This window comes from Alosa alosa, chromosome 16 (assembly GCF_017589495.1).
Source record: "Alosa alosa isolate M-15738 ecotype Scorff River chromosome 16, AALO_Geno_1.1, whole genome shotgun sequence".
NCBI lineage: Eukaryota > Metazoa > Chordata > Actinopteri > Clupeiformes > Clupeidae > Alosa > Alosa alosa.
This window is the reverse complement of record NC_063204.1, coordinates 13,377,474-13,402,220: the sequence shown is the minus strand read 5'-3', so window position 1 is coordinate 13,402,220 and position 24,747 is coordinate 13,377,474. Positions and strand designations below refer to the sequence as shown.

The following is a 24,747-nucleotide window of genomic DNA, read 5'->3' as shown; positions in this document are numbered from 1 at the left end:
TTATAATAAAATAATTACAGTAAGTTTGACCTTCTAACTTTGCTTTCATCAAAGCACCCTACATCTGCATTTGTTACAAAACAAGGAGATTTCCAAGGATACACACACACAGGAGTCTGTGGTTTACCTACCCTGTTTTACATTGCCTTTACATTGCTTTACACACACACACACACACACAGAGGTCATCATCAAACTGCACCTCAGCCCTGATATGGCTCCTGGGCTGAGTCTGATGGGGATCTAGCTGTGATGGGGACCTGCTGTGCAAACGCTGAAGAGTCTGCCCTGGTTCAATAACCTTGTCTTCTCCATCTTCTCCACTCTATGCTGGCAGAATTCAATAGCCCACCCCACACACACACACACACCCTTCTCTGCCTGATTGTCTATACTGGCAGAAATTCAGCCCCCCCCCCCCCACCCCACACACACACACACACACTCCTCTCTGCCTGATTGTGGCTCTATACTGGCAGAAATTCAGCCCCCCCCCCCCCCACCCCACACACACACACACACACACACACTCCTCTCTGCCTGATTGTGGCTCTATACTGGCAGAAATGCAGGCCCCCCAGGGGCCCCACCACACACACACACACACACACACACGCTCCTCTCTGCCTGATTGTGGCTCTATACTGGCAGAAAAGGCCCACACACATACACACACACACACACCTTCCTGCTCTGCCTGATTGTGGCTCTATACAGTTCCCATTCCCCACACACACACCTGAACTCCTCTCTGCCTGATTAGGTCTATACTGGCAGAAAACAGATTCAGGGCCCACACACACACACTTTAATGGAATACTGGCAGAAAAACAGAAAAACAGATTCAGGGCCTGAACTCCAGTCCATGACTTTAATGGAACCCGATAGCTCTTAGAGCAGTAACATTCTTCATAGTGCATTTGTCAACGTAACACACTCTTCTCACGGTAGCACACTCTTCAATGCCGAACCAAACCGATCCACAACACACAACACTACCGCGCAACAAACAGAATAGAAATTAAACAGTACTGTACACTCTGTAGAAAGATGCTGCAACAGAGGTCGGAGAGATACAGTGTACAGACACAGTAGCTATCATGTTTAAATCATTTTAAATAAAAAAAGTAACTCAAAGCACAGAAGGTCATTACGATTCTCCCTTGACCTCAGGATTGTCCAGTGAGGTGTGTGGTCAAACAACAGGGTCCATTCAGCTCATTTTCAAAATCATATTATTCTTTTCCTCCTCTCCTCTTCTCCTCCGCTTTCTCTTCTCCTTCGGGCAGTCGCAAGTTGAGGGGTCAAGATCAGCACGTCACACCGCACTTAGATCTGGCCCGGTTCTGTAGCCCCCTGGTTCCAATGTCTGACAGCCCAGTCCTATCAAGTGGACTGCGCAAACCCTGCCGTCACCTTTAGTGGACTTGTGGTGCTACACCAGAGAACCCGCCTGGCTCTGGGAGGGAACCATAACAGGGACTGCCCCCACTCGGGAGAGTGTTGCTATGGTGACGACTGACGGCAGGGTTTGCGATTGTGGATGTGTTGTCTGAGGTGCGGCCTGTGGCTCGGCCCCATCAGTCCTGTGAAGGGAGTCTGGGGTGGGGCTGGGCACACTGATTGGACGAGGGCTGGATACATGGACCGGGCCATTAGCACTGATTGGTCGGGGGCTAGATGCGTGGATGGGACCGTTAGCAGTGATTGGTTGAGGGCTGGTTGTATAGATTTGACTGTTCACACTGATTGGTCGGGGACTGGGGGTGTGGACGGGACCGTTAGCAGTGATTGGTCTGGGACTGGTTGTGTAGACAGGACCATTAACAGTGATTGGTCGGGGGCTGGATGAGTGAACAGGACCATTAGCAATGATTTGTCGAGGACTGGATGTGTGGACGGGACCGTTAGCAGTGATTGGTCGGGGGCTGGCAGTATGAACGGGACCGTTAGCAGTGATTGGATGACCGCTTAGGGGCTGGTCAGCCACACTAGTGCGCCGCATTTGATTGGCTGGGCCATTGGCAGTGATGTGGCGTGAGCTGCTAGCACTGGCGGGGCGGGGAGTGTGTGGGAGAGTGTGTGCATGTGGGTGTGTGCCCCGTGAGGGGTGGGGGTGCCCCAGAGGCGGAGAGCTGTGGGAGGGCAGGGGCGAGCCGCTGATGTTGTACCCAGGCAGGCCGTGCAGCGGGTTGGGCTGGCCTGGTCGCAGGCGGTAGCCGGCTAGTGCGGCGGGGTCGGAGGGCAGCTCTCGGGGTGGTGCGTAGCTGTAATGATTGCCGGGGGGCTGCTGAAGGTGGTGGTTATGGTGGTGCAACTGGTCCAGAGACTCGTGCGGCGGAGGACTCGTGGCGATGGACGACAGCGTGCCATTTTTGGAGATGATGTCCGAGCCCGTGCCACTCTTGGCCCAGGAGACCCGCTTAGGAGCCTGGGCATCTTCTCTGCAGGTGGAGTGAGAGAGGGGACTTATTTAAACAACAATAATTATTATTAATCATCCTTTATTATAATGCAATATAACATAATATTTTTTAAAATAAAAAGCTAATCAATCGCAATCGAGCCTCATTCACTTTCAGAGACTGTACTAAGCTCAGCTCTACAGCTAGAATGAAGACCATGGTATCAAAATAAAAAATATAATATGTATAACAACAACAATTCCTCTTTTTATTATTATTATTATTATTATCTTAGGCTGCAATGCAGTTGGTCTCACTTGATCTCATTGGCTATCTCTTCCTCGGTGTCCCGCCTTCTTCGAAGGATGAAGACAAGGAAGAGGACGATGGCTACCAGCCCGACGACTGATCCCACGGCTGCGCCCGCGATCACACTGGCACTGGTGGCTACAGAGACAACACAGGGTCAGAACGCGCGCGCACACACACACACACACGCACACACACGCACACACACACACAATGTGCACACACACACACACACACACACAATGTGCACACACACACACACACACACACACACACACACACACGCACGCACGACGCACGCACGCACGCACAACCACACACACACACAATGTGCACACACACACACGCACACGCACACATGCACACACGCACACACACACACAATGTGCCCACACACACGCACACACACAATGTGCACACACACACACACACACACACACACACAGTGCACACAGTGCGCGCGCACACACACACACACACACACACACACACACACACAGGCCAAGGCTGAGCAGATGCTACTCACGGGCAGACACTTCCAGGTTGATGAAGCAGCTCTCTGCTCCGGCAGTGTTGCTGGCACGGCACACATATTTCCCAGACATGCTCTTGGTGAGGTTATTCAGCCGCAGGGTGCCCTGCCGCTCATCTGAAAACACACACAGCTCAGAGTAGGCACACTAAACCACACACACACACATACATAGGAACATACACACACACATGCATGCTCACTCACACACACACACACACACAAACACAGACACAGACGCATGCACCCACGCACACACAGACACCCACACATGCACCCAGGCACACACACACACACACAGACAACCATGCATGCACCCCCAAACACACACACGGAAGCACACACACACACACAGACGCATGCACCCACAGACACCCAGGAACACACACACACACAGACACCACATGCATGCACCCCCCCACACACACACACACACGGAAGCACACACACACACACACACACACACACACACACACACACACACGTACACACACATCAGCACCAGGGTTTTGTGAATGTATGTATGGTGGTCATGAAGTGGAGTAGAGCCAAAAGCACAGACGCTTACAGAAGCTACACCACTTCACACAAATCCCCCAATGCTGTACATGGGGGAATTATACAGGAAGAGGATTTCTTTACGGATGTTCCAAAAGAAACACATACAGCAAGAACACATGAACGTTTCGCTGGGTTAGAGCAAAAATATAGAGCGACCTTATGATAAGAAGTATGCCTGGCCCAATTAACAGATATGTATAAAAAAAAAGAAGTGGATGAAACCGAGATGAACTGGACGAAATGGATGGAACAAAGGCGACATTGACGAAAGAGGCCAGTCCAGTCCTGCTTTGCTCCCGTCTCTTTTCTTTTCTGCTTTGTTTGTTTCTTTTTTTGTTACTGTTGTGATTGAAATGCTGGCAAGCGTCTGAGTTGGATATTACTCATTCTACGCCATCTGCTGCCCTGGTCAGAGGCCTCACCCTCTGGGACTCTCTCTCTCTCTCATTCAAAACACACACACACACACTATCTCTCATATGCGTGAGTGTGTGAGCACACACACACACACACTCACATACATATGCATCCACTCACTCATCCCCACACATGAACTCACATACAAAAATCTATGTACACAAAAACACACACACACACACACACACACACACACACACACACAGTGCTATTGATGATACAGGAGAGGCCAGTTATAAGTAATGCTGGACTCTACCTAGTAGCCCACACCTTTCCTGCTTTGTGGTATGTTTAAGTTTTGCGCTTTTATGTTTAGCTACATGACACGTGTCTCCTCACGTCAATACTGAGCTCAGATCAAAGCGGGCCGAGAGCTGGCGAAGCAGATTAGTGTCCCGACCTGAGGCAAGGTGAAAAGGAGACCGGCCGCAGAATAGCACTAGTCGCACTGACATTGACATTGGCTGGAATGCTGCACTCACAACATTGTTTGGTGCATAGCATAAACATCAATACAGTTTCCAACAGACACGGAACACATCCACAAAGACCAAAAAAAAAAAACATTAAAAAAAATACTCCAGGCATTTCAAAAAGTACTTAACGACACGGGTCGTGGATTAAATCTAAACTAGGTTAAAAAACAAAATTATAGCATCTGAGAGAAATAAGCTCTGAAAGAGAAAGTTTCCATTTAATTCTGGGGTGAGGATTTAGCAGATTAGGATAGAGTAGTTGTGTATGCAGATGTGCTGTTGAAACATGAAACATAAACGCCAGATATGACAGTGGGGAGGGGCTGGGGGTACTACCCGAGAAGGGAGCTAAAACTACCCCAGAAAGGAGCTAATTCTGGGGTCATCTGACTTGGCCAGCTTTCTATAGCTCTCTATAGCTTTTATGGGACATAGGCTAATAACAGCACTCGACTACACCACCCGCTACAGGCATTAACATTCACATGGATGTCTAAGGGAGTGTTGACTGGTGGGGCCACTACTGCAGTGTGTGCCCCAGTACAGTCGCCAGTTGAGCCAGACCAAAACAAAACAGAAATGTGAAATCCCCCTCAAAGATCTAGATCTAGAAATAGAGATATGCAAACAGAGGAACAGTACACCTGCGCTCACCAGCATCCCCTAATGGTCAAAATGAACCTTTTATTTTAGTTTACAACACTGCTAATGAGAACACTATTCACAGTGTTGAAGGAGGCTGTTAGGATGCAGATTGTGAGAATATCATCTTTATCATCTGATTATCCCTTCAGATTGCACAATAAAAGATTCTAAAATTACGTTATCCAATGCCCCAAATATTCAAATATATAGATGTTCTTCAAATATTTAAAATATTCTAGAACATTCCCTTTGCAACATTCTAATCATACCGCTGTGACAAGATCTACTGAAGGAGTCTTTTATTACCCCAGTTATGGGCCACAGTAGTGTGTGTGTGTGTGTGTGTGTCTGTCTGTCTGTGTGTGTGTGTCTGTCTGTCTGTGTGTGTGTGTCTGTCTGTCTGTCTGTGTGTCTGTCTGTCTGTCTGTGTGTCTGTGTCTGCTCTTCCCTGCAGTGAGGCTCAAGAGGGCTGGGCTGGGCTGAGAGGTAACTGTGGTTAAAGGGGCACTGGGGATTTGCCCCAGAGGGCGGAGATGGGGAGGGTGGGGGTGAATCCCTTACCCAGGTAGCCCAGCACCAGCAGGGGCTGCGGGCAGGACCTCCAGGCTGGGGGTGTGACGGAGCGATGGGGTGGAGCACAGAGCAGCAGATAAGGACAGGTGAGCAGAGGGAACAAGTCAAGTTCAACTCAATCACACACACACACACATTCATTCATTCATACACACACACATACACACACACACAAACTCACTTACTCACTCATTCATTCACACACACATTCATACTCACTCACTCACTCACTCACTCACTCACTCACTCACTCACTCACTCACTCACTCACTCACTCACTCACTCACTCACTCACTCACTCACTCACTCACACACACATTTTGCATATTTAATATGGAGTGATGGGGTTTGAGTGACATGTTTCAAAATGTGTGTGACATGCAAAGATTTTGTGTGTGAGCAGTTGAAAAAAAAAAAAAAAAGTATGTTCCCTTATAGACAACCTCAGGTTTGTGTTCACATTTAAAGGAATGATGAAAACAACCTAGGGGCTATTTATGGATGATAACAATTTCAAACCTTGCAAAAATATGTTAATGGGAGTAGTTTTGAACTAGGCCGCTTTTTGCATTCCTTTAATGGATTAACACCAGTACAGAGTAGTTTTACACATGCACTATAGGCTGTCCTGTGGGCCTGTGTACGGAGAAAAACGGTTTAGTATGATATGTAGTCTAATAGAGGGCCTCTCCCAGAGGGTCTAAAGCAGCCAAGGGCTCCTGACAAACATGGAAGGCCGTTTATATACAACAAATAGTAGACACTTCCTTAGGAGTTTATATCTAAGAAATATGGAGGACTCTTTCTTAGAAGTTTATGTCTCAGAAACATGGAAGACTTTTCCTGAGCAGTTTATATCTATAGGAGTGGTGGTAGTGTAGTGGTTAAGGCGGTGGGCTAGCGTACAGTAGCCTGAAAAGCTGTGGGATCAATTCCCGCCTTCCACCATTGAGCAAGGCACTTGACCCCAAGATGCTCCGGGGACAATGTACCGGTAATCTCTTATAATACAGTTGACATATGTAAGTCACTTTGGATAACAGTATGCTGCTAAATGAATAAATGTAATGTAAATATCTGAGAAACATGGAAGATTTTTTCTTAGTAGTTTATATCTGAGAAATATGGAAGACTAGAGGAGTATATCTGTGCTTGAACTCAAATTGAAGGGAGTTTTCCAGGCATGGGACGCGTGTCTGGCATGGAGATTGGCAAAAGGTTTATGCCAGCCAATCAGCTTTGAGCCTGCTGCCGTTTAGGGCACAGCTGGCACCACTGTGGCCTCTGACACGCCAGCTGATCAGTCAAGCCACACACACACACACACACACACACACACACACACACACACACACACACACACACACACACGACTGAGGAGCCACTGGACATCACAATCACACACACACACAGCCACACACACACACACACACACACACTGCTGTCTGAAGAGAAAGATTTATGCCTCTTTATTAAGCATCTCATCTGATCAGAGTGAGGCAGATGAGAACCAGACGGGGGGAGGGAGGGGGGCAAATAGAGAGAGAAAGAGGGGGGCAAATAGAGAGAGAAAGAGGGGGGCAAAAAGAGAGCGAAAGAGGAGGGCAAAAAGAGAGAGAAAGAGGGGGGCAAATAGAGAGAGAAAGAGGGGGGCAAATAGAGGCACAAGAGTCACATCTGTATCTTCAATATCTTCCAGCTGTCTTTCATTCCTGCACTACACCCCATCTCTGTGTCTGTGTCCATTACTCCTCTCTCTCTCTCTCTCTCTGTCACTCCTCTCCTCTCTCTGTGGGGAGTGTGTGTGTGTGTGCGACTCCCTGCCTGTCCTTTAATGCTCCAGGAGCACTGGAGTCCTGAAGACTCACTCTCTCCTCCAACACCTCAGGTCTAACGGACTATTCACTGACCTGCTTAGCTCAACACTCACCACCACCACATGTACAGCAAGAGCAAATCCAAGTTTAAAGGTGCTCTAAGCGATGTTGGGTAACGTCACTTCTGTTGACGTTCAAACAAAACAGAGAGCTAGCTCGCCCCTCCCTCTCATGCAACTGAAACTCTCCTGAACACGCATCTTGTCGGAGATTGGCTTGGAATAGTTTGTTATGTTTCATGGTCCAAGCTGGACCAGGCTGTTTTTGTTGCCATTTTTTGGAGCCTGGGCTGTTTTTTTAGTGTCAGGGCACAGGCAGCTAGCGGATGGTGAGTAGATTTTTGCTGTATGTGACAAAAATGTTTTAGCTTAGAAACCTTGTGACATCACTTAGAGCACCTTTAACTAAGGTTAACACCGCCGCTGCCTACTTCAGTTGCATGCTACAGTGAGGATTATATGACTATATTCTTTTACCTTTGTTTTCATTACAATTTCATTTCAGTTTTTCAGTTTTTGGAAGTGATGGAGGGAATGAGTAGATGAATGAATTATTGAATGACCAAAAAAAAAACCATCTTCTGAAAATGCTTCATAATCTGAAGAGGAGAGAAAAGAAAAAAGAGATGCGTCAAGTCTGAAGTCTGAGGTCATTTCCCTGTCTGAGGTAATTTCCCTGTCTAAGGTCATTTCCCTGTCTGAGGTCATTTCCCTGTCTGAGGTCATTTCCCTGTCTGTCTCTCTCGCCACCTCTCTCTCCCATTTTGTTCCCCGTCATCTCTTCACTGTCTTGTCTAGTAAACACTGAAAAGCCCGAATATATAATAAAGAAGGAGACAGACAGAGGGAGTGAGAGAGAGAGAGATAGAGAGAGAGATAGGAGAGAATAAGAGAGTGAGAGAAAGAAAGAGAGAGAGGGGGGAGAGAGAGAGAGGAGAGCGAATAAGAAAGAGTGAGAGAGATAGAGAGGGGAAAGAGAGGGACAGAGAGAGGGGAGTGAGAGAGAGAGGAGAGCGAATAAGGAAGAGTTAGAGAGAGATAGAGGGGAGAGAGAGAGAGAGAGAGTGAGAGAGAGAGATACAGGGAGGTGACATGGATGAGGGGTAACATGGAGAAACGAGAGTGAAAGGAGATGAAATGAGAAACAAATGAGCGCTATTGAGACATGAGTGAGACGGAAGACAGAAGTCAGACGTGAGATGTGAGAGGGCTGAGAGGGCTGAGTGGGCACTCACTCTGCATGGGGGAGAAGTAGACTTCAGACACTGGGGCCACTCTGGTCCACTTGTACTGCGGCGTCGGCTTCCCCTCGCCCGACTTACAGCGCAGCGTGACGTTCCCCTTCAGCACCGCCCGACCGGTCACGGAGCACACTGGAGGAGATGGTGGCACTGGGGTAAAACACAACACACACACACACGTCATTCACCGGAGCTCCTCTCTAGTGTTGGTTGCCTTTGTGTGTATTTATAGGTTTTCTTGTGTGCATATAGATGTGTGTGGGTTTATGTGTACAGTTAAGAACAAATTATTCATACCCCTGGCAAATTTTGATTTCATTGATTTTCTTTTGACCATGATTTGTTCTGACTGAAAATGACACTGCCACATGGCTAAAGGTTGTAAGACAATGTGATTGAAACATGGAATAAAAAAAGAAGCGTTTTATCTTTTTTAACATTGTTATGAAAAATGGCATGTCCAAAATTATTCATACCCTTTTTAAATAATCAGTGGAAACATCTTTATTTGCATTCACAGCTCCCAAAATGGTTCTTTAAATACCTACCAAGCCTCTAGACCGCAGAGTCTAGACCGCACCTTTTTAGCAGCAATCCGGGTTGTGAGGCAGGAACGATTCTTTGCCATTACACCTTTTTTGATGGATTGAGGTCTGGACTCTGTCTGGGCCACTCTAACATGTTGATATTGTTCTCTGTTAACCATTTCTTGCCTTGTTTGTTTGTTTTGGATCATTGTGTGGTTTAATGGTCCAATGTATTGGGGTAGGTCTCTCAACACACTGCCTGATCTTTTCCTCCAGAATCTTAATGTAGCGCGCCTTGTTTTAGTGTTCCCGTTTACTTTGAAAAGGTCACCAGGTCCCCCTGGTTGAAAAACATCCAAAAAGAATAATTTTCTCACCCCCACACTTGAAATAGACATGGCGTCATTGGGGTTTAATGCTACTTTTTTATGACAATCTTAGGCCATGTCCCTGGGTCAAAAATAAATCCAGCAAAAGCTGAATTCTTTGCCCAGGTGTGCCCTTATAAAGGTTAAGCGGAGTTGTGCATGTTTGGAGAAGTGTCATCCATGATCAGCATCCATGATGAACAAGTGGTCCATTTTGGGATGGGGTGAAAATTTCAACCACCAAAACACCACACCCACAGGGGAGAAAAGCTATAGAAATGTATCAGTTTTGGGTGTTTCTCAGACATTGGGGCCTGGTGACCTTTCTAAAGGTAAATGGTAACACTAAAACAAGGGGCTACATTAAGAATTTTTTAGGAAAAAATCAGGCCGTCTGCCAAGAGACCTGCCCCCAGAGGCAGCATTGGATCATTAAACTAACCTAGAAATCAAGACGCACCCTAGCGGCAGCAAATGTAATTTTAGTCTAGCAACTCTCCGTTATTTTGCGAGCTGGAAAAACCAAACTTTGGTCAGGCCAATCACATCGTGTATTGTCAGTGGACATTTTAGAGTGGCCCAGCCAGAGTCCAGACCTCAATCTGTCAAAAAGTGAGCATAAGGCCAGAGTGATGGCAAATAATCGATCCTGCCTCAAAACCTGGATTGCTGCTAAACAGGTGCAGTCTAGAATCATTGTAGAAACATGGAGAGCCTTGGTAGATATTTTTTGAGCCATTTTGAGAGCTCTGTTGGCAAATAAAGATGTTTCCATTGAATATTTAAAAAGGGTCTAAATAATTTTGGACACCATTTTTCACAACGTTTTTTAAAAAAAGATGAAAACTCTTATTTTTCTGATTCCATGTTTCTACCACATTGTCTAGCCACCTTTGGCATGTGGCAGTGTCATTTTCAGTCAGAACAAACACTGATAAAGAGAAAGTCAACATGAAATCAATATTTGTGGGTATGAATAATTTTGTTCTAAACTGTATGTATAGATCTGTGTGTGTGTGTGTGTGTGTGTGTGTGTGTGTGTGTGTGTTTGCATAATGTGCTTTTATGTGTGTGTTTGTGTGTGTGTGCCCCCCTACCCTTGACGTTGAGCCGGAGCTCCCCTGAGAGGCCAGGTGCTCCTGGGATAAGCACGTTGCAGAGGTAGCGTCCTGTGTCAGACTCCTGTGTGTTGTTGATGTAGATGGACAGGTTGGTGGAGGGCATAGGCATGGCGAAGCCCACACGCTTACCGAACTCAGGGCTGATGCCAATCTGCCCCGACGTAAACGTGATTATCTGCACAGAGGGCGGGGAACCATCAGTCAGAGCGCTCCACACACACATAGGCAAAAAGAAAGCCCGATTCACATACAGCACACTCAGCATGCCTATCAATGGATGAGAACACACACACACACGCACGCACTCGCACGCACTCACACACACACGCACACACACACACACACACACACACACACACACACAGCCTGTGTAACTCGCTGTAACAGAGCTAGCATGCGTTGGAGAGCCTATGGAACTCTAACAGAGCTTGCATGCTTTTGAGAGCCTGGGTAACTAACAGAGCTTGCATGTGTTTGGGAGCCAAGGTAACTCTAGCAGAGCTACTGTAGCATGCTTTTGAGAGCCTGGGTAACTCTAGCAGAGCTAGATTGCTTTTGAGAGCCTGGGTAACTCTAGCAGAGTTAGCGTGCGTTTGAGAGCCTGGGTAACTCTAACAAAGCCTGCATGCTTTTAATAACACTAATAATAATAAATATCCATTCAGAGCATTGTTAGTAATTAACAGAACCTTAACCCTTAAAGGAGTACCGTCACACTGGTGTGACGGGAATGTTGAGAAATGAACATTCTAAAGAATATCTGGGTTCATTGAATTCAACATAGAATTTTAGAACCTTCAATTGTTGCGGAACTTAGAACGTTCAAAAACCTACACCTTTAAGGGTTAAAATCAATTCTATAGGAGACAGGGAGCCAGTTCAGCCAACATAGGGGTGATGTGCTCTCTCTTCTTGGTCTTAGTTAAAAGTCTAGCAGCAGAGTTCTGTTTGAGTTCCAATTTCTTTATATACTTTTATGGGAGACCAGTAAAAAGTGCACTGCAGTAGTCTAACCTACAAGTGATAATGCTGACGTATGATGTTTCCTAACGGAAGCTTATATAGGGGAAAAAGCAGAGGACCAAGACAGCTCCCTTGGGCTTGGGCCACATCGAAACATGACACAAAATCTCCTAGACTAACATAACAATCTCTACCAGTAATGCAGGTTTGAAACCAGTTTAAAACATTATAAGAGAGACCAACCCACTTTGCATAGCGGTTAATTAAAATGTTATGATCAATGGTGTGAAATGCTGCACTCAAATCTAGAAGAATAAGGATCGAAACTTTGTGTAAGTCAGTAGCAAGTCTGAGATCATTAACTATTTTTACTAGGGCTGTTTCTGTGCTGTGATTTGATCTAAAACCTCATTGGAATTTTTCAAGAATACTGTTTTTGTTGAGGAAGGTATTAAGCTGATTACAAACAAGTTTTTCAAGCACTTTGCTCGGGAAAGGTAGGTTTGCTATAGGCCTGTAATTACTCAGGATAGCATGGTCAAGATTTGACTTTTTAAGTAAAGGTTTCATGACAGCTGTTTTTAAAGCAGTCTGAAATATAGCTGTTTCTAATGAGGTATTTATAAAATAATAAAATAATAGAAATAAAAGAGAATAAAAGGAAGCCAAGCTATCCAGAGCACATGTTGAGGAGATGTCTGAGTTAACATTTTGCTGAGCTCAGAGAGCTTTTGAGAGCTGGTGTAACTCTTACAGAGCTAGCATTCGTTTAAAAGCCAGAGCTTGGATGTGTTTGAGAGCCTGGGTAGCACATAACAGAGCTTGCATGTGTTTGAAAGCCAGAGCTTGGATGTGTTTGAGAGCCTGGGTAGCACATAACAGAGCTTGCATGCGTTTGAGAACCAGAGCTTGCATGCGTTTGAGAACCAGTGTAACTCCTAACAGAGCTTGCATGTGTTTGAGAGCCTGGGTAACTCCTAGCAGAGCTGGCATACATTTGAGAGCCTTTGCAACTCTTAACAGAGCTGGCATACATTTGAGAGTGGTCCGTGAGAGCCTGGGTAGCTCTAACAGAGTTAGCATGCGTTTGAGAGCCAGAGCTCTCATTTGTTTGAGAGCCTGGGTAACTCCTAGCAGAGCTAGCATTAATATGAGAGCCGGTGTAACTCCGAGTAGAGCTAGCATAGCACAGCACACACACACACACACACACACACACACATACACACACCAATGGAGTGTAAGGGCAGATGGTATCATCATGAATGAAACATAGGTATGTTCATGGCACCAAATCTTGCAAATATGTTTGAGGCGAAAGGCATCTTGGCCTTTGTGTGAGTGGTGCGATGCGATGCATAGATTAAGTGTATGAAGGAGCTAAATCCTCCTCCCATTGTAAAGATAATCTGCGTGTGCAGATGGGAAGGTTGGAAATTTCGGCTGATTTGTCTATTTGTCTGAGATAAGCTTGGAGGCAAAGGCAAGTAAAACTCCAAAGCTTCTGATAATCACCACATCAGATTAGTGCTCTGAAATGGAGACGAGACACACACCCACACACACACACACTGCAGTCAGTGAAGAGAAGCCCTGCGTCAGCATCGCCATTAACACACAAACCTTTTATGGAGTATTTACAAACATCACACACATAACAGTTGTTCTATTTACTAACACCACACAAACATACACACACACACCAGTTGTTGGGGGCTTAATGTGTTTCCGCAGCTTTTTATGGGTCTGTGGATTAAACGGTTGGGTGCATTAATAATTTCCACCATGCTGATCGCTGGCAGCATCGTCACACACATGTGTGTGTGTGTGTGTGTGTGTGTGTGTGTACAGTATGTGTGTGTGTGAGAGTGTGTGATGTCTGATGGCAGAGCACCTGAAGATTATCGACATGCACACAGACACACTCTGACCTACACACACCCACCCTGTTATGTCAGTCCATGACATACATGTGTTCTGGAAATCCAGTTCTCAGAAGATTGACACTCATTGGTTTAGTGGTGCTGGACTTTATTAATCTCACTCTCTCTGTGTGTGTGTGTGTGTGTGTGTGTGTGTGTGTGTGTGTGTGTGTGTACGTGTGCGTGTGTGACCTGTGGGTATGTAATTAAAGTTGCTGCTGATTTTCACTCCTTTCTGGGGCACCAACCCCCAAGCCTCTTAGGGCTCCTCATTACAACACCAGTAAGAGCATTAACACACACACACACACACACCACAACCAACACCCCATTAGAAGCATTAAAGTCACACATACACCACAACCATCCCTCCCCCACACACCCTGTGCTGCAGATGAGTGTCTGACCTGCTTGGAGTCGTTGGCCATGAAGTTCCAGATGACGGAGTTGCGGTCGATGCTGGATGTGGGGCTGTACCAGGCCTGCAGCAGTACCATCTGGCCCCGCGTCACCTCCAGCTCCCGCCGAGGCATCTCCACCCGCTGAGAATCACCTGCACACACACACACACACACACTTATTTAAACACTGCACGCATCTTCACCCACTGAGAATCACCTGCACACACACACACACACACACTTATTTAAACACACGCATCTTCACCCACTGAGAATCACCTGCACACACACACACACACTTATACACAAAATCTCATCCACACGTTGAGAATCACCTGCACACACACATACACACTTAATAAAACACACACATCTCCACCCGCTGAGAATAACCTGCACACACACATACACTTATTTAAACACACACATCTTCACCCACTGAGAATCACCTGCACACACACACACACACACACTTATACACAAAATCTCATCCACACGTTGAGAATCACCTGCACACACACATACACACTTAATAAAACACACACATCTCCACCCACTGAGAATAACCTGCACACACACATACACTTATTTAAACACACACATCTTCACCCACTGAGAATCACCTGCACACACACACACACACACTTATACACAAAATCTCATCCACACGTTGAGAATCACCTGCGCACACACACATACACACTTAATAAAACACACACATCTCCACCCGCTGAGAATAACCTGCACACACACATACACTTATTTAAACACACACACACATTTATTATTAACACACAAACACCTTCATCACCTTCAGAGACACACACACAGTGATGACCATAACACACTCGCACACCTCCACCTGATAGGAATGACCTGCAGATGCAACACCACAGTTATTCACACACTCAAAAACATTTCCACCCACTGTAAATCACAGCAGAGACACACACACACTTACTAACACACTCTCTCACACACACACTCACTCTCTCTCTCTCTCTCTCCCACCCTCAATGGTCTCTCTCTCTCTCTCTCTCTCTCACCCTCAATGGTCACTCTCGCCCTCTCTCTCTCCCACCCTCAATGGTCACTCACGCCCTCTCTCTCTCTCCCACCCTCAATGGTCTCTCTCTCTCTCTCTCTCTCTCTCTCTCTCTCAAAGTACTCGGTCAAAGTACATGGTACTGAACTATTTAGGTACAGGACATTAGGTTCAATACAGATGTGTACCAAATGTACCAAATGCAGTCTTCAACAGTTATCAACAATGGGCTTTTTTGCTTGCTTTGCATGCGGACCATGTTTCAAATTTGAGTTCCACAAACACAAACATATTAAGTGGCAGACCATATGTAAGTTTAGTCAATTAACGTCTAAAAACATTTGACACCTTTTCAAAATACTATTCCAGTTGCGCATCAGCAATATTGTCAGTGAATTTTAGGTTAGCAGTATCTACAGGCTTACTGTACCGAAAATGAACACACAACCGTGACTTTAAAACTGAGGTACACACCAAACTGTGATTTTTGTGTACCGTTACACCCCTAACTCACACTCACACACACCTCCACACACTGGAAATCACCTGCAATGTACAAGTTACTCACACACATTCAAAGAGGTCATCTAAAGATACACACACATGCAATGTTATGTGCACACACACTTGCAAACCTCATATCTACCATATTCACACCACAAGTCAACAGCATTATTCATGCATCATGGCACCTCCAAGACTTCTTTCACTCAGAAAAACAACACAATGTCTTCAATGTGAACACATCACAAACTCCACCAGTTATTCACAACACACACACACACACACACACACACGGAGGTATTCACATTTGCAGACAGACACAGAACAAATCAGACAGGTATTGTCTGGTCTGGTTGGTCCAGTGTTAAACAGAACCAGAGCTAACAGCAGTCCGTGTGTTTGGCTGGTCCAGTGTTAAACAGAACCTGAGCTAACAGCAGCGGGCATGGTTATCTGGCCGCGTGTAAAACAGTCCCTCTGTAATCGGATGCCTGGAGCTGCCCTAATCCCACTCAACCCTGGCTGGCCCGGTGGATCTGGCAGCACGGGAGTCCTGCTGGGTCTCGGGGAGAGGACAGGGCAGAAGCATATGGATCTCGCCGGGAGATGGGATCACAGATGTAGCGACAAACGGCAATGCATTAATGGCACTGGATTAAATGGAGGTAAATGAAATTAGTCAAATATCCAGGTTCTCATCGCACCGCACAGGCACGAAGATGCTTACGCAACACACACACACACACGGGCCGCTGTGGCTAAGCTCTGACTCCCTACTGGGGATTATCTGGTCGGTCCGAATCTCAAAGACAAACTCCAGCCTGGCACCTCTGCCCTCATGACCAACACTTCCTCCCCGATTACGCCCTCATCTCACACACACTCACACACTGGCTGTGCCAAGAGGGTTTTGCGGAATCGGCGCAAAGCCGGAGCTTTCCGGCCAAATCCCACAGAGGTGTCCAAACTCTCACACAAGCCAGCAACATCGAAAGCGGCAAGAGAAAGAGACACAGACTGATGTAGATAATTCATCACACAAAGAAATCATTCACTCATCAGCTATCCTCCAGTACCTGTCCCACCTCTCCTCATCTCTCCAGGAGCCCCGCAGAGCCAGCAGTACCAGGTGGCAGAGGTGTTTAAACACGCACACACACACACACACACACACTAGCCAGCCAGCAGCGCACCAGAGAAAACAGGAGAGGAAAAAAATCACAAGCTAATGCAGCCAATTCGTCAAACAAAGTAACATTCCACTAATCAGTTGTCTTGGAGCTCCTGTCTCCCCAGAAACACCCACCCCTTCCTCAACCCTCCGGCAGGACGGGCAGTGCCACCCCATCCTCGAGTCCCAGTCTCAGCAGAACCACCCACTCCTCCTCGTCTCCCCTGGGCAGTGCCAATTGGGTCGGGCAGCGCCAGGTACCACGCTGGGCTCACTTACATGGCATGTAGTCCCCCGATCCGATCATCTGCAGCAGGATCACCTGATCCCAGCAGTCCGTGAGGTCCACTTCAGCCAGCGTGCCGGTTGGGATACACACGCTCACACACACACACACACACACACACACACACACACGTACACACAGTGTGGAGAGTCCAATGAGGTGCTCTCTCACACACAGAGTCCAGTGAAGCGGTCACGCTGACACACACACTTGTGGAGAAAAGAGTCCTGTGAAGCAGTCACACATACACACACACACACACACACAGGGAGGGAAGAGTCCAGTGAAACACTCAAACACACACACATGTGGTGATGAGAGTCCAGTGGAGAGCTCACACACACACACACACACACACACACAGGCAGGATAGTCCAGTGAAGCGCTTGAAGGCAACTATGCAGCAGCTCTACTCTAAGCCAGCGACTCACTCGTCCCCTCACACACACCCGCAGGCGGAGAGCGCTTGAGCTCCACTGAGCAGCACTGTGATTCAGCTTCTCCGTCTTCCTGTCTCTGTGTGTGTGTGTGTGTGTGTGTTGGGGGTGGGGCGTGAGGAGAGGCGGAGACCACAGGGGGTGACACTTACTCAGATTGCAGCATTATACAGTACACAGCTGTGTGTGTATGTGTGTGTGACGTCAGGCACTTATATCTTATTTGCGGCTTAGTGATACAGTGACTCTATGCTTTCTTATTGCCCAGGAGATCCTGACCCAAAAGCTCTTTGTCCGCCTCATTTGGGCCATGCGGTCCATAAGTCCAGAATGATGGAGAATAATCCCTTGGCCAATCCCTCTCTCAGTCTTTAACCCCCACCACACACACACACACACACACACACACACACACTCCTACCTCACGTGAACCAGCTATGGCTCAGCTGGACTTGAGCATGATGTTGAGCATCATGTTCACAAGTGTGTGTGTTGTGTGCGCTCACACTCATGCATCTTCTTTCATGTCCTCAGAGGAAGACGTAAACACACCCACACCTCCCACAGCTGCCACTGAAGACTTAAACATTTTTAATCCCTGTGTCGCTCTCACAGATATCAGTGTGAGTGTTTGTGCTCAGCTACACACAAGTGGTATGAGCATTAACAAACGTTAAAGTCTGCTACAGTCACTGTGTGTGTGTGAAGTCATCTCTGAGACTCAATCTGTCCAGTCCCTGCTGCTCACAAACATCATAAAGATGACCAGCACTTTACAGCAACTATCTGGCAGTAGTCCACTCCACACAGGTATCTATGAATGTATGTGCACTAACACACACAAACGTGCACACGCGCACGCACACACAAACACACACACACACACACACCTATGAATGCATGTGCACCAACACACACACACACAGCATTTCATTTCACAGGATTACTTGTCTTGGCATAACCCCAGGTTGTGACATATTGACCCTGTCAGAGTACCGAAGCCATGACATAGCGTTGTCAAGGCAGCAATTTCACTGGATCTAAACAAATCAATCTAACCATAGTGGTGACCATAACAGTGGCTTTCTTAATCTATTTAAATAATTTTACGTCTCTAAGACGTAAGTAATCACATACTACAACATATATTCATACCAACATGATCAAATTTGTGACTACAGAGTTTTAATTTAGCATGGGTTTCCTACATAAAAGAGACCTGCATATAACTTTACAGCATGCGTTAAGTAACTTTACAGCATGTTAAAATCCTTAAATTCACAGATGTGAATTGGCTTGGCTTGTCTTGGCTTTATCTTTGAGGCAAAAAACATCACTCTTAAGTAAACATCTGCCAGCATTTGTTAAGACGTGAAATATCCACTGGGATTTTTGTTTCTTACTATTATATGTGACTGGGAATCCGTGTTATGTGGCTAAGCGGCTGCCTAGCAGGTAAAATATGTTTAAATGACTATAGCCTACATTTAAAAACAATTTATGAGGTAGAAACAATGCCACATGTCTATATGCAATGCTGTTGATGCCACTTCGAAAGTTTGTTTAGATCCAGTGACACTAGTCATGGAAACGGAACGTCGTTGACAGCAAGTAGATGTGGTCAAATATAATATAGTTGTTTACAAAATTTAACCAACTTGTATGTAAATCCAAACAGTTCTGCAACAATGCCTATATAAGCTACGTCAGTTTAAACTATATGAATCCTCTGACACAATAAGCAAAGACAATAAGCATGGTGGTTCAGTGAGTAGGTCTGTTGTGTAATATACTGTTGAAGTAGGTCTTCTGGGTTTTTTTTTAGCTAGGTGGTCTATGAATGTTTTTTTTATTGGTTAAGTGGTCCTTGGTCTGAAAAAGTGTAAGAAACACTGTTGTAGAGTAAGACTTAACGTCACTCTAGACCATATTATGGGATGAAAGTGTTCCAGTGTTAGATCTTGTGTGTGTCTGTGTTGGAAGATGAGTGTGTGTATGTATTTGTGAGTGAGTGAGAAAGAAAGAGAGTGAGAGATTGCTAAAGTTGATTAAAAAGAGGAATAAAAAAACATCTTTTGGAAATGTATCTTAATTCCTTAATTAAAAGAATGAGGAAAATCCAACCTTTAAGGACACACATTTTCTTTGTGAATGAGTAATGTATCGTAAATAAATAAATAAATACAGGAGGCATACGTATATGAACCCCTATGTTAAATTCCCATAGAGGCAGGCAGATTTTCCTATAGAGGCAGGCAGATTTTTATTTTTAAAGGCCAGTTATTTCATGGATTCAGGCCTGATAAAATTCCCTTGGACTTTGGAATTAAAATAGCCCCACATCACATACCCTTCACCATACCTAGAGATTGGCATAGTTTTATTTCAGTTAGCCTATTAGCTGGTTTGATTTGCATTGAGATATTAAGGTATTCAGGTATTTGGAAGATCAATTTCCAAAAGATGATTTTTCTTTTCTCTTTTTAGTCAACTATAGCATGGGTTCACATACTTTTTCTTGCCACTGCATGTAAAGACGTACTCCTATGCCACTGGTGTTAACTGTTCTGACCTTTCATCTTGAACGAAACAAATGTCATTAAAGTCACGGGCACGTAATGAATGTGGAGACAGATTGGGCCATGAAGAATACTTCGCCCCTGGGGGAAAAGGGGGATGGATTTTTTTCAAATTCAAAGGAGCCGTCGAAATGGGACAGCTCTGGTCGCGCAACTATGACGCAACCAGTCAACAAATCTCATTCTAGAACCCTCCAGCCACTGGAATGGGACAGTTAGGGACCATGTGTGAGCGTGTATGTGTGTGTGTATTTGAGTGCCTGACTAAGACCACCTGTGTTGTCTACCAAAAAGTGTGTGTGTGTGTGTGTTGAGAAGAGAGATAGACAGCTCTAATACATCAGAGCTGATGTATAAAAATGTAGCCTGACATAGAGAATGGCTCTGAGCGTATGTTGGCGTGTGAGAAAAGACGTGTGTGTGTGTGTGTGTGTGTGTGTGTGTCCAGGTTTATCCCCCAGTAGTGTTTCAGTGCACTGGTATATTAAATAAAGGAAAATCTGTTCTAATCCACTGCACTACGCTCCATCTGCCGACAGCCAGGAGGTGTGTGATCTCACAGATACACACACACAGACACACACACACACACATGCGCATGGACACACGCACAAGCGCACACATACACACACATGCACACTCTCACACATATCAGCACACACACACACACACACACACACACACACACACACACACACGCAATGCTCTTACAAATCCATTCATTAGGACTGAAAATGCATAGATAAATTAAAAGACAGTATTAACTTAGGAGACTGAGATGTTCCATTATCCATCATTTTTAATAATATGATACAGATCATGGCACAGGAAAACACAAAACTAGCCAGACACCATTCAGGCACAAACAAACTCCTGACACCTGACTGCTGTACTTCCTCTGAGTGGCCAGGCGGGGGCATTAGAGGCCAGAGAGAATGCGAAAGCACACAGCTGATGCCGCGAACACCCCCTGAGAGAGCTAATCGTCCTGGCGCATTCTGGCCGGACAGCTGTCCAACTGGCCGGAGCCTGTGGGGCGTTTCAGAGGTCCAGCAGCGGCCAGTTGGGACTAACGAGCCTTAACCAGCATTCTGTCAGCAGAGGACAGGAGCGGCTGGCCGCTTATCTGGGTGTCCTGCTCAGAGGCCTTCACTGGGGGCATCCCAGCTCACACACACACACACACACACACAATAAACACACGCCAGTTCTTCAGCCTTAGAAAATCATTTTCTAATGTAGTCTGAAGAATAGAACACACACACACACACACACACGCATGCACACACACATAAAATAACACACTGTGTATTCAATGCTGAGAAGGCCAGGCACATACACACACAGGACATGACAACACGCAAACACACACATAAACACACACACATAGACCATGATAAAAAGTCCAACGCATACAGATCTCTCTCTCTCGCTCTCCCTCACACACACACACACACACACACACACACACACACACACACACAAGCTTAACCTGGAATCATATATGCAACACACACACACTAACATGTATTATGCAAAACAAGTCAAGCACAATGTGCGTTGTGCAAGCGAAACACACAACCACTGTTCCCTGAGGTTTCTTGTGATCTGGAATCTGGACTGGGATTTCTGATTGCCATTTCTGCTCTTTGTATTACCCGACATCTGCACCATTATGCACCTGTAACAATGAACTGATGTATTTTTGTTTCTTTTAGCCAGTTTGGTCTGCACTCGTGTTTTCAAATATTTTTTCTAGTTTCATACTATAAACCTGCATTCAAACATGGCACATGAAAGCATTCATAAAAACCTACTGTTTATTTGTCTTAGTCATGATAAACATGTATTCACCTGCAGCACAGGCTGGCCTGACCCCTGATCTGCAGGCAATCTCCAGAAATCCATGTGCCATAGAGGCTGCTCCACAACAAACAAATCCCCTTTTGTCTTCCCAAGCCTCTCTCCACCTGTCTCTCTCCCCCCTCGGTGGTTTAGAAATTCTCCCTCTAACCCTAAAAAGCCATACTTCACCATTGATTATTGTATATATCCCACCTTTTCAATGGCCTTAGTATATATATCTTCTATATATATATAACCCTCAATGGTAACTCTCACCGATCTTTATATATATCTCTCAGTGATTAAAATGGTTTCTTATATATATCCTATCCCACCCTCATTGGATTATATATCTCTTTACCCCTCAATGGTAAACTCTCGCCCTCTCTCTCCCACCCTCAATGGTCTCTCTCTTTCTCTTTCTTTCCCACCCTCTCAGGTGTCTATGAGCCATAAATCTCATCCCTATATATCTCTCTCTGCCCCAGGTGTATCTAAGGTGTCTAAAGCGGGATCTCTAAGCTGCTGTGCTATGATGCAGTGGGGCGGTGGTAGTGTAGCGGTTGAGCTGGGAATGGGGCAGTAGCCTGAAAGTTGTCGGTTCAATTCCCAGCTTCCCACTGTTGTGCCCTTGAGCAAGGCACTTAACCCAAGTTACTCCGGGGACAATGTAGTCCCTTGTAATATAGTTTACATATGTAAGTCGCTTTGGCTAAAAATGCGTCAGCCAAATGTAATGTAATGTAATGTAATGATGCTGTCTGCTTTCAGCAGGACCTACTATAAGCCTCAGCACAGCTTTTCCCTTAGATAAATAAAAAATATGAAACACAGATGAATAAATTAATAAATAACGTGTAAACTAACTCATCCCCCAGATACCTGAGGTTCCGCTTAGACACACACACACAGCCTTAAATAATAGTTCAGATGGAGCAGAATGAAACAGCTGCAGAGCAGAGAGCACTTTAGCGAGGGCAAGCTGGCAGCAGTGTGTGTTTGTGTGTGTGTATGAGGAGGAGGTAGGCGATAGGTCTGCTGGGTAGCGGTTGGTCTCATGGTTTATGAATGGACTCCATTGTATTGGACCAGTGGGCTAACCAGTCGAGGCTTCTCTACTCCTCACACACACACACAGTTCAACCTGTGAATGTCTTACTCAGCAGAGGACTAAAACAGAGAGAAACTCTGTTGTGTGTGTGTGTGTGTGTGTGTGTGTGTGTGTTTTGAACCGAAAAGTGGGCTGACTGGGGGCTTCGTTAGCAGACGGAGCCTGAATAATGAATATTTGGAGGCGGCAGTGTTAAATAAGATTACATTAGCTTAATCCACCCTGCTATTTTAAGCCATTTCCACTGTGCGATCTCATCACCGCCTCCTGTAATCCCTCTGCCAGTTTTGATCGTGTTTAGATTGATTCTTCATGCACACACGAACACTAAACACAGGCGCCGCTCCCACCACTCCTCCCTCACACCTCACACACATGCTCCTACTTCTCTCCTCCACACACACACACACACACACACAGACATGTTCTCGGTTTCATTACCGAGCCACGGCAAGGCAGCCCGAGCCGGACCCCCTGTCGAGTGGAGCAGGTGGGAACAATCTCTGCTGATTAGGTCGAGCAGGTCGGCCAGAGAATCAATAGCAGCGCCGATGGAGCTCATAGTCAAGAGAGACAAGCTGGTCTTCTCCTGACCTTTCCCAGCAGAAGACCAGTGAATGGCACAAAGATGTCAAAAGAACTGACCCAATTACATCCCAACAGAACCAAAGTCATCCAATCACAACCCAACACATGCCAACTCACCCAAATCAACACCCAACAGATCTGAACTCACTCAATCACAACCCAACACATTCAAACCACCCAATCACAAGCCAACACAGCCTGACAGAGATATCAAACCAAACTGCCCAATCAGAATCACAACCCAACAAAAGCTAACACAGGTGTTATAGTATCATCAATAACAAGGCAGCAGAGTTTAACGGATCAATATCTATTAACAGCCTATTAAGAGGTGTATTATTACAGACCCTGTGGAGAGTGAACAGCAGCAGGGTATGCTACTGTGTGTGTGTGTGTGTGTGTGTGTGCACATACAGCTGTGAAAAAAAGAATAAGAGACCACTACACATTTTTCTGATATCATCCTACAGTTGCTGGGGGACATTCGATTGAGTTGATGGTCATATTCAAAATTAAGAGACCACAGCAAAGTTGAATATGACCGTCAACTCATTCAAATGTCACTCAGCAACTGTAGGATGAAATCAGAAAAATGTGCAGTGGACTCTTAATTTTTTGTACACACACATTTTTCCACAGCTGTATGTGTGTATTGTGCACACATGTATATGTTAGCACTTGTGTGTGTGTATATTAATGCATGAACGTCTGTGTGTGTATTAGTGTGCGTGTACAAATATGTGTGTATGTTAGTATGTGTGTGTTTGGGTGTGCGTGTGTCCCTGCGGGGCTGTAAAGGGTGATTGACTGGTGGAGGTGTGAGCTGTGATGTGTGGCGGCTGCT

The 24,747-nt window shown here is 45.8% G+C and overlaps 1 protein-coding gene across 3 annotated transcripts in view; it reads right to left on the bottom strand.

The window, feature by feature from the left end:
* Positions 1–847: 847 nt before the first annotated feature.
* Positions 848–24,747, bottom strand: part of esamb (endothelial cell adhesion molecule b) — a 64,071-nt gene continuing 40,171 nt past the window's right edge. Inside the window, exons 1-8 of one of the 3 annotated variants that reach the window (XM_048265704.1) lie at positions 17,337–17,456; positions 14,344–14,489; positions 11,028–11,226; positions 9,030–9,185; positions 5,907–5,951; positions 3,241–3,363; positions 2,723–2,852; positions 848–2,444 (exon numbers count right to left, since the gene is read on the bottom strand). In XM_048265704.1, the coding sequence (XP_048121661.1) occupies positions 1,436–2,444; positions 2,723–2,852; positions 3,241–3,363; positions 5,907–5,951; positions 9,030–9,185; positions 11,028–11,226; positions 14,344–14,489; positions 17,337–17,364 (1,836 nt within the window). In that variant the 5' untranslated portion in view covers positions 17,365–17,456 and the 3' untranslated portion in view covers positions 848–1,435. Of the gene's footprint in view, positions 2,445–2,722; positions 2,853–3,240; positions 3,364–5,906; positions 5,952–9,029; positions 9,186–11,027; positions 11,227–14,343; positions 14,490–17,336; positions 17,457–24,747 lie in introns of those variants that run through there. The other 2 variants (XM_048265703.1, XM_048265705.1) reach the window with 2 other exon arrangements.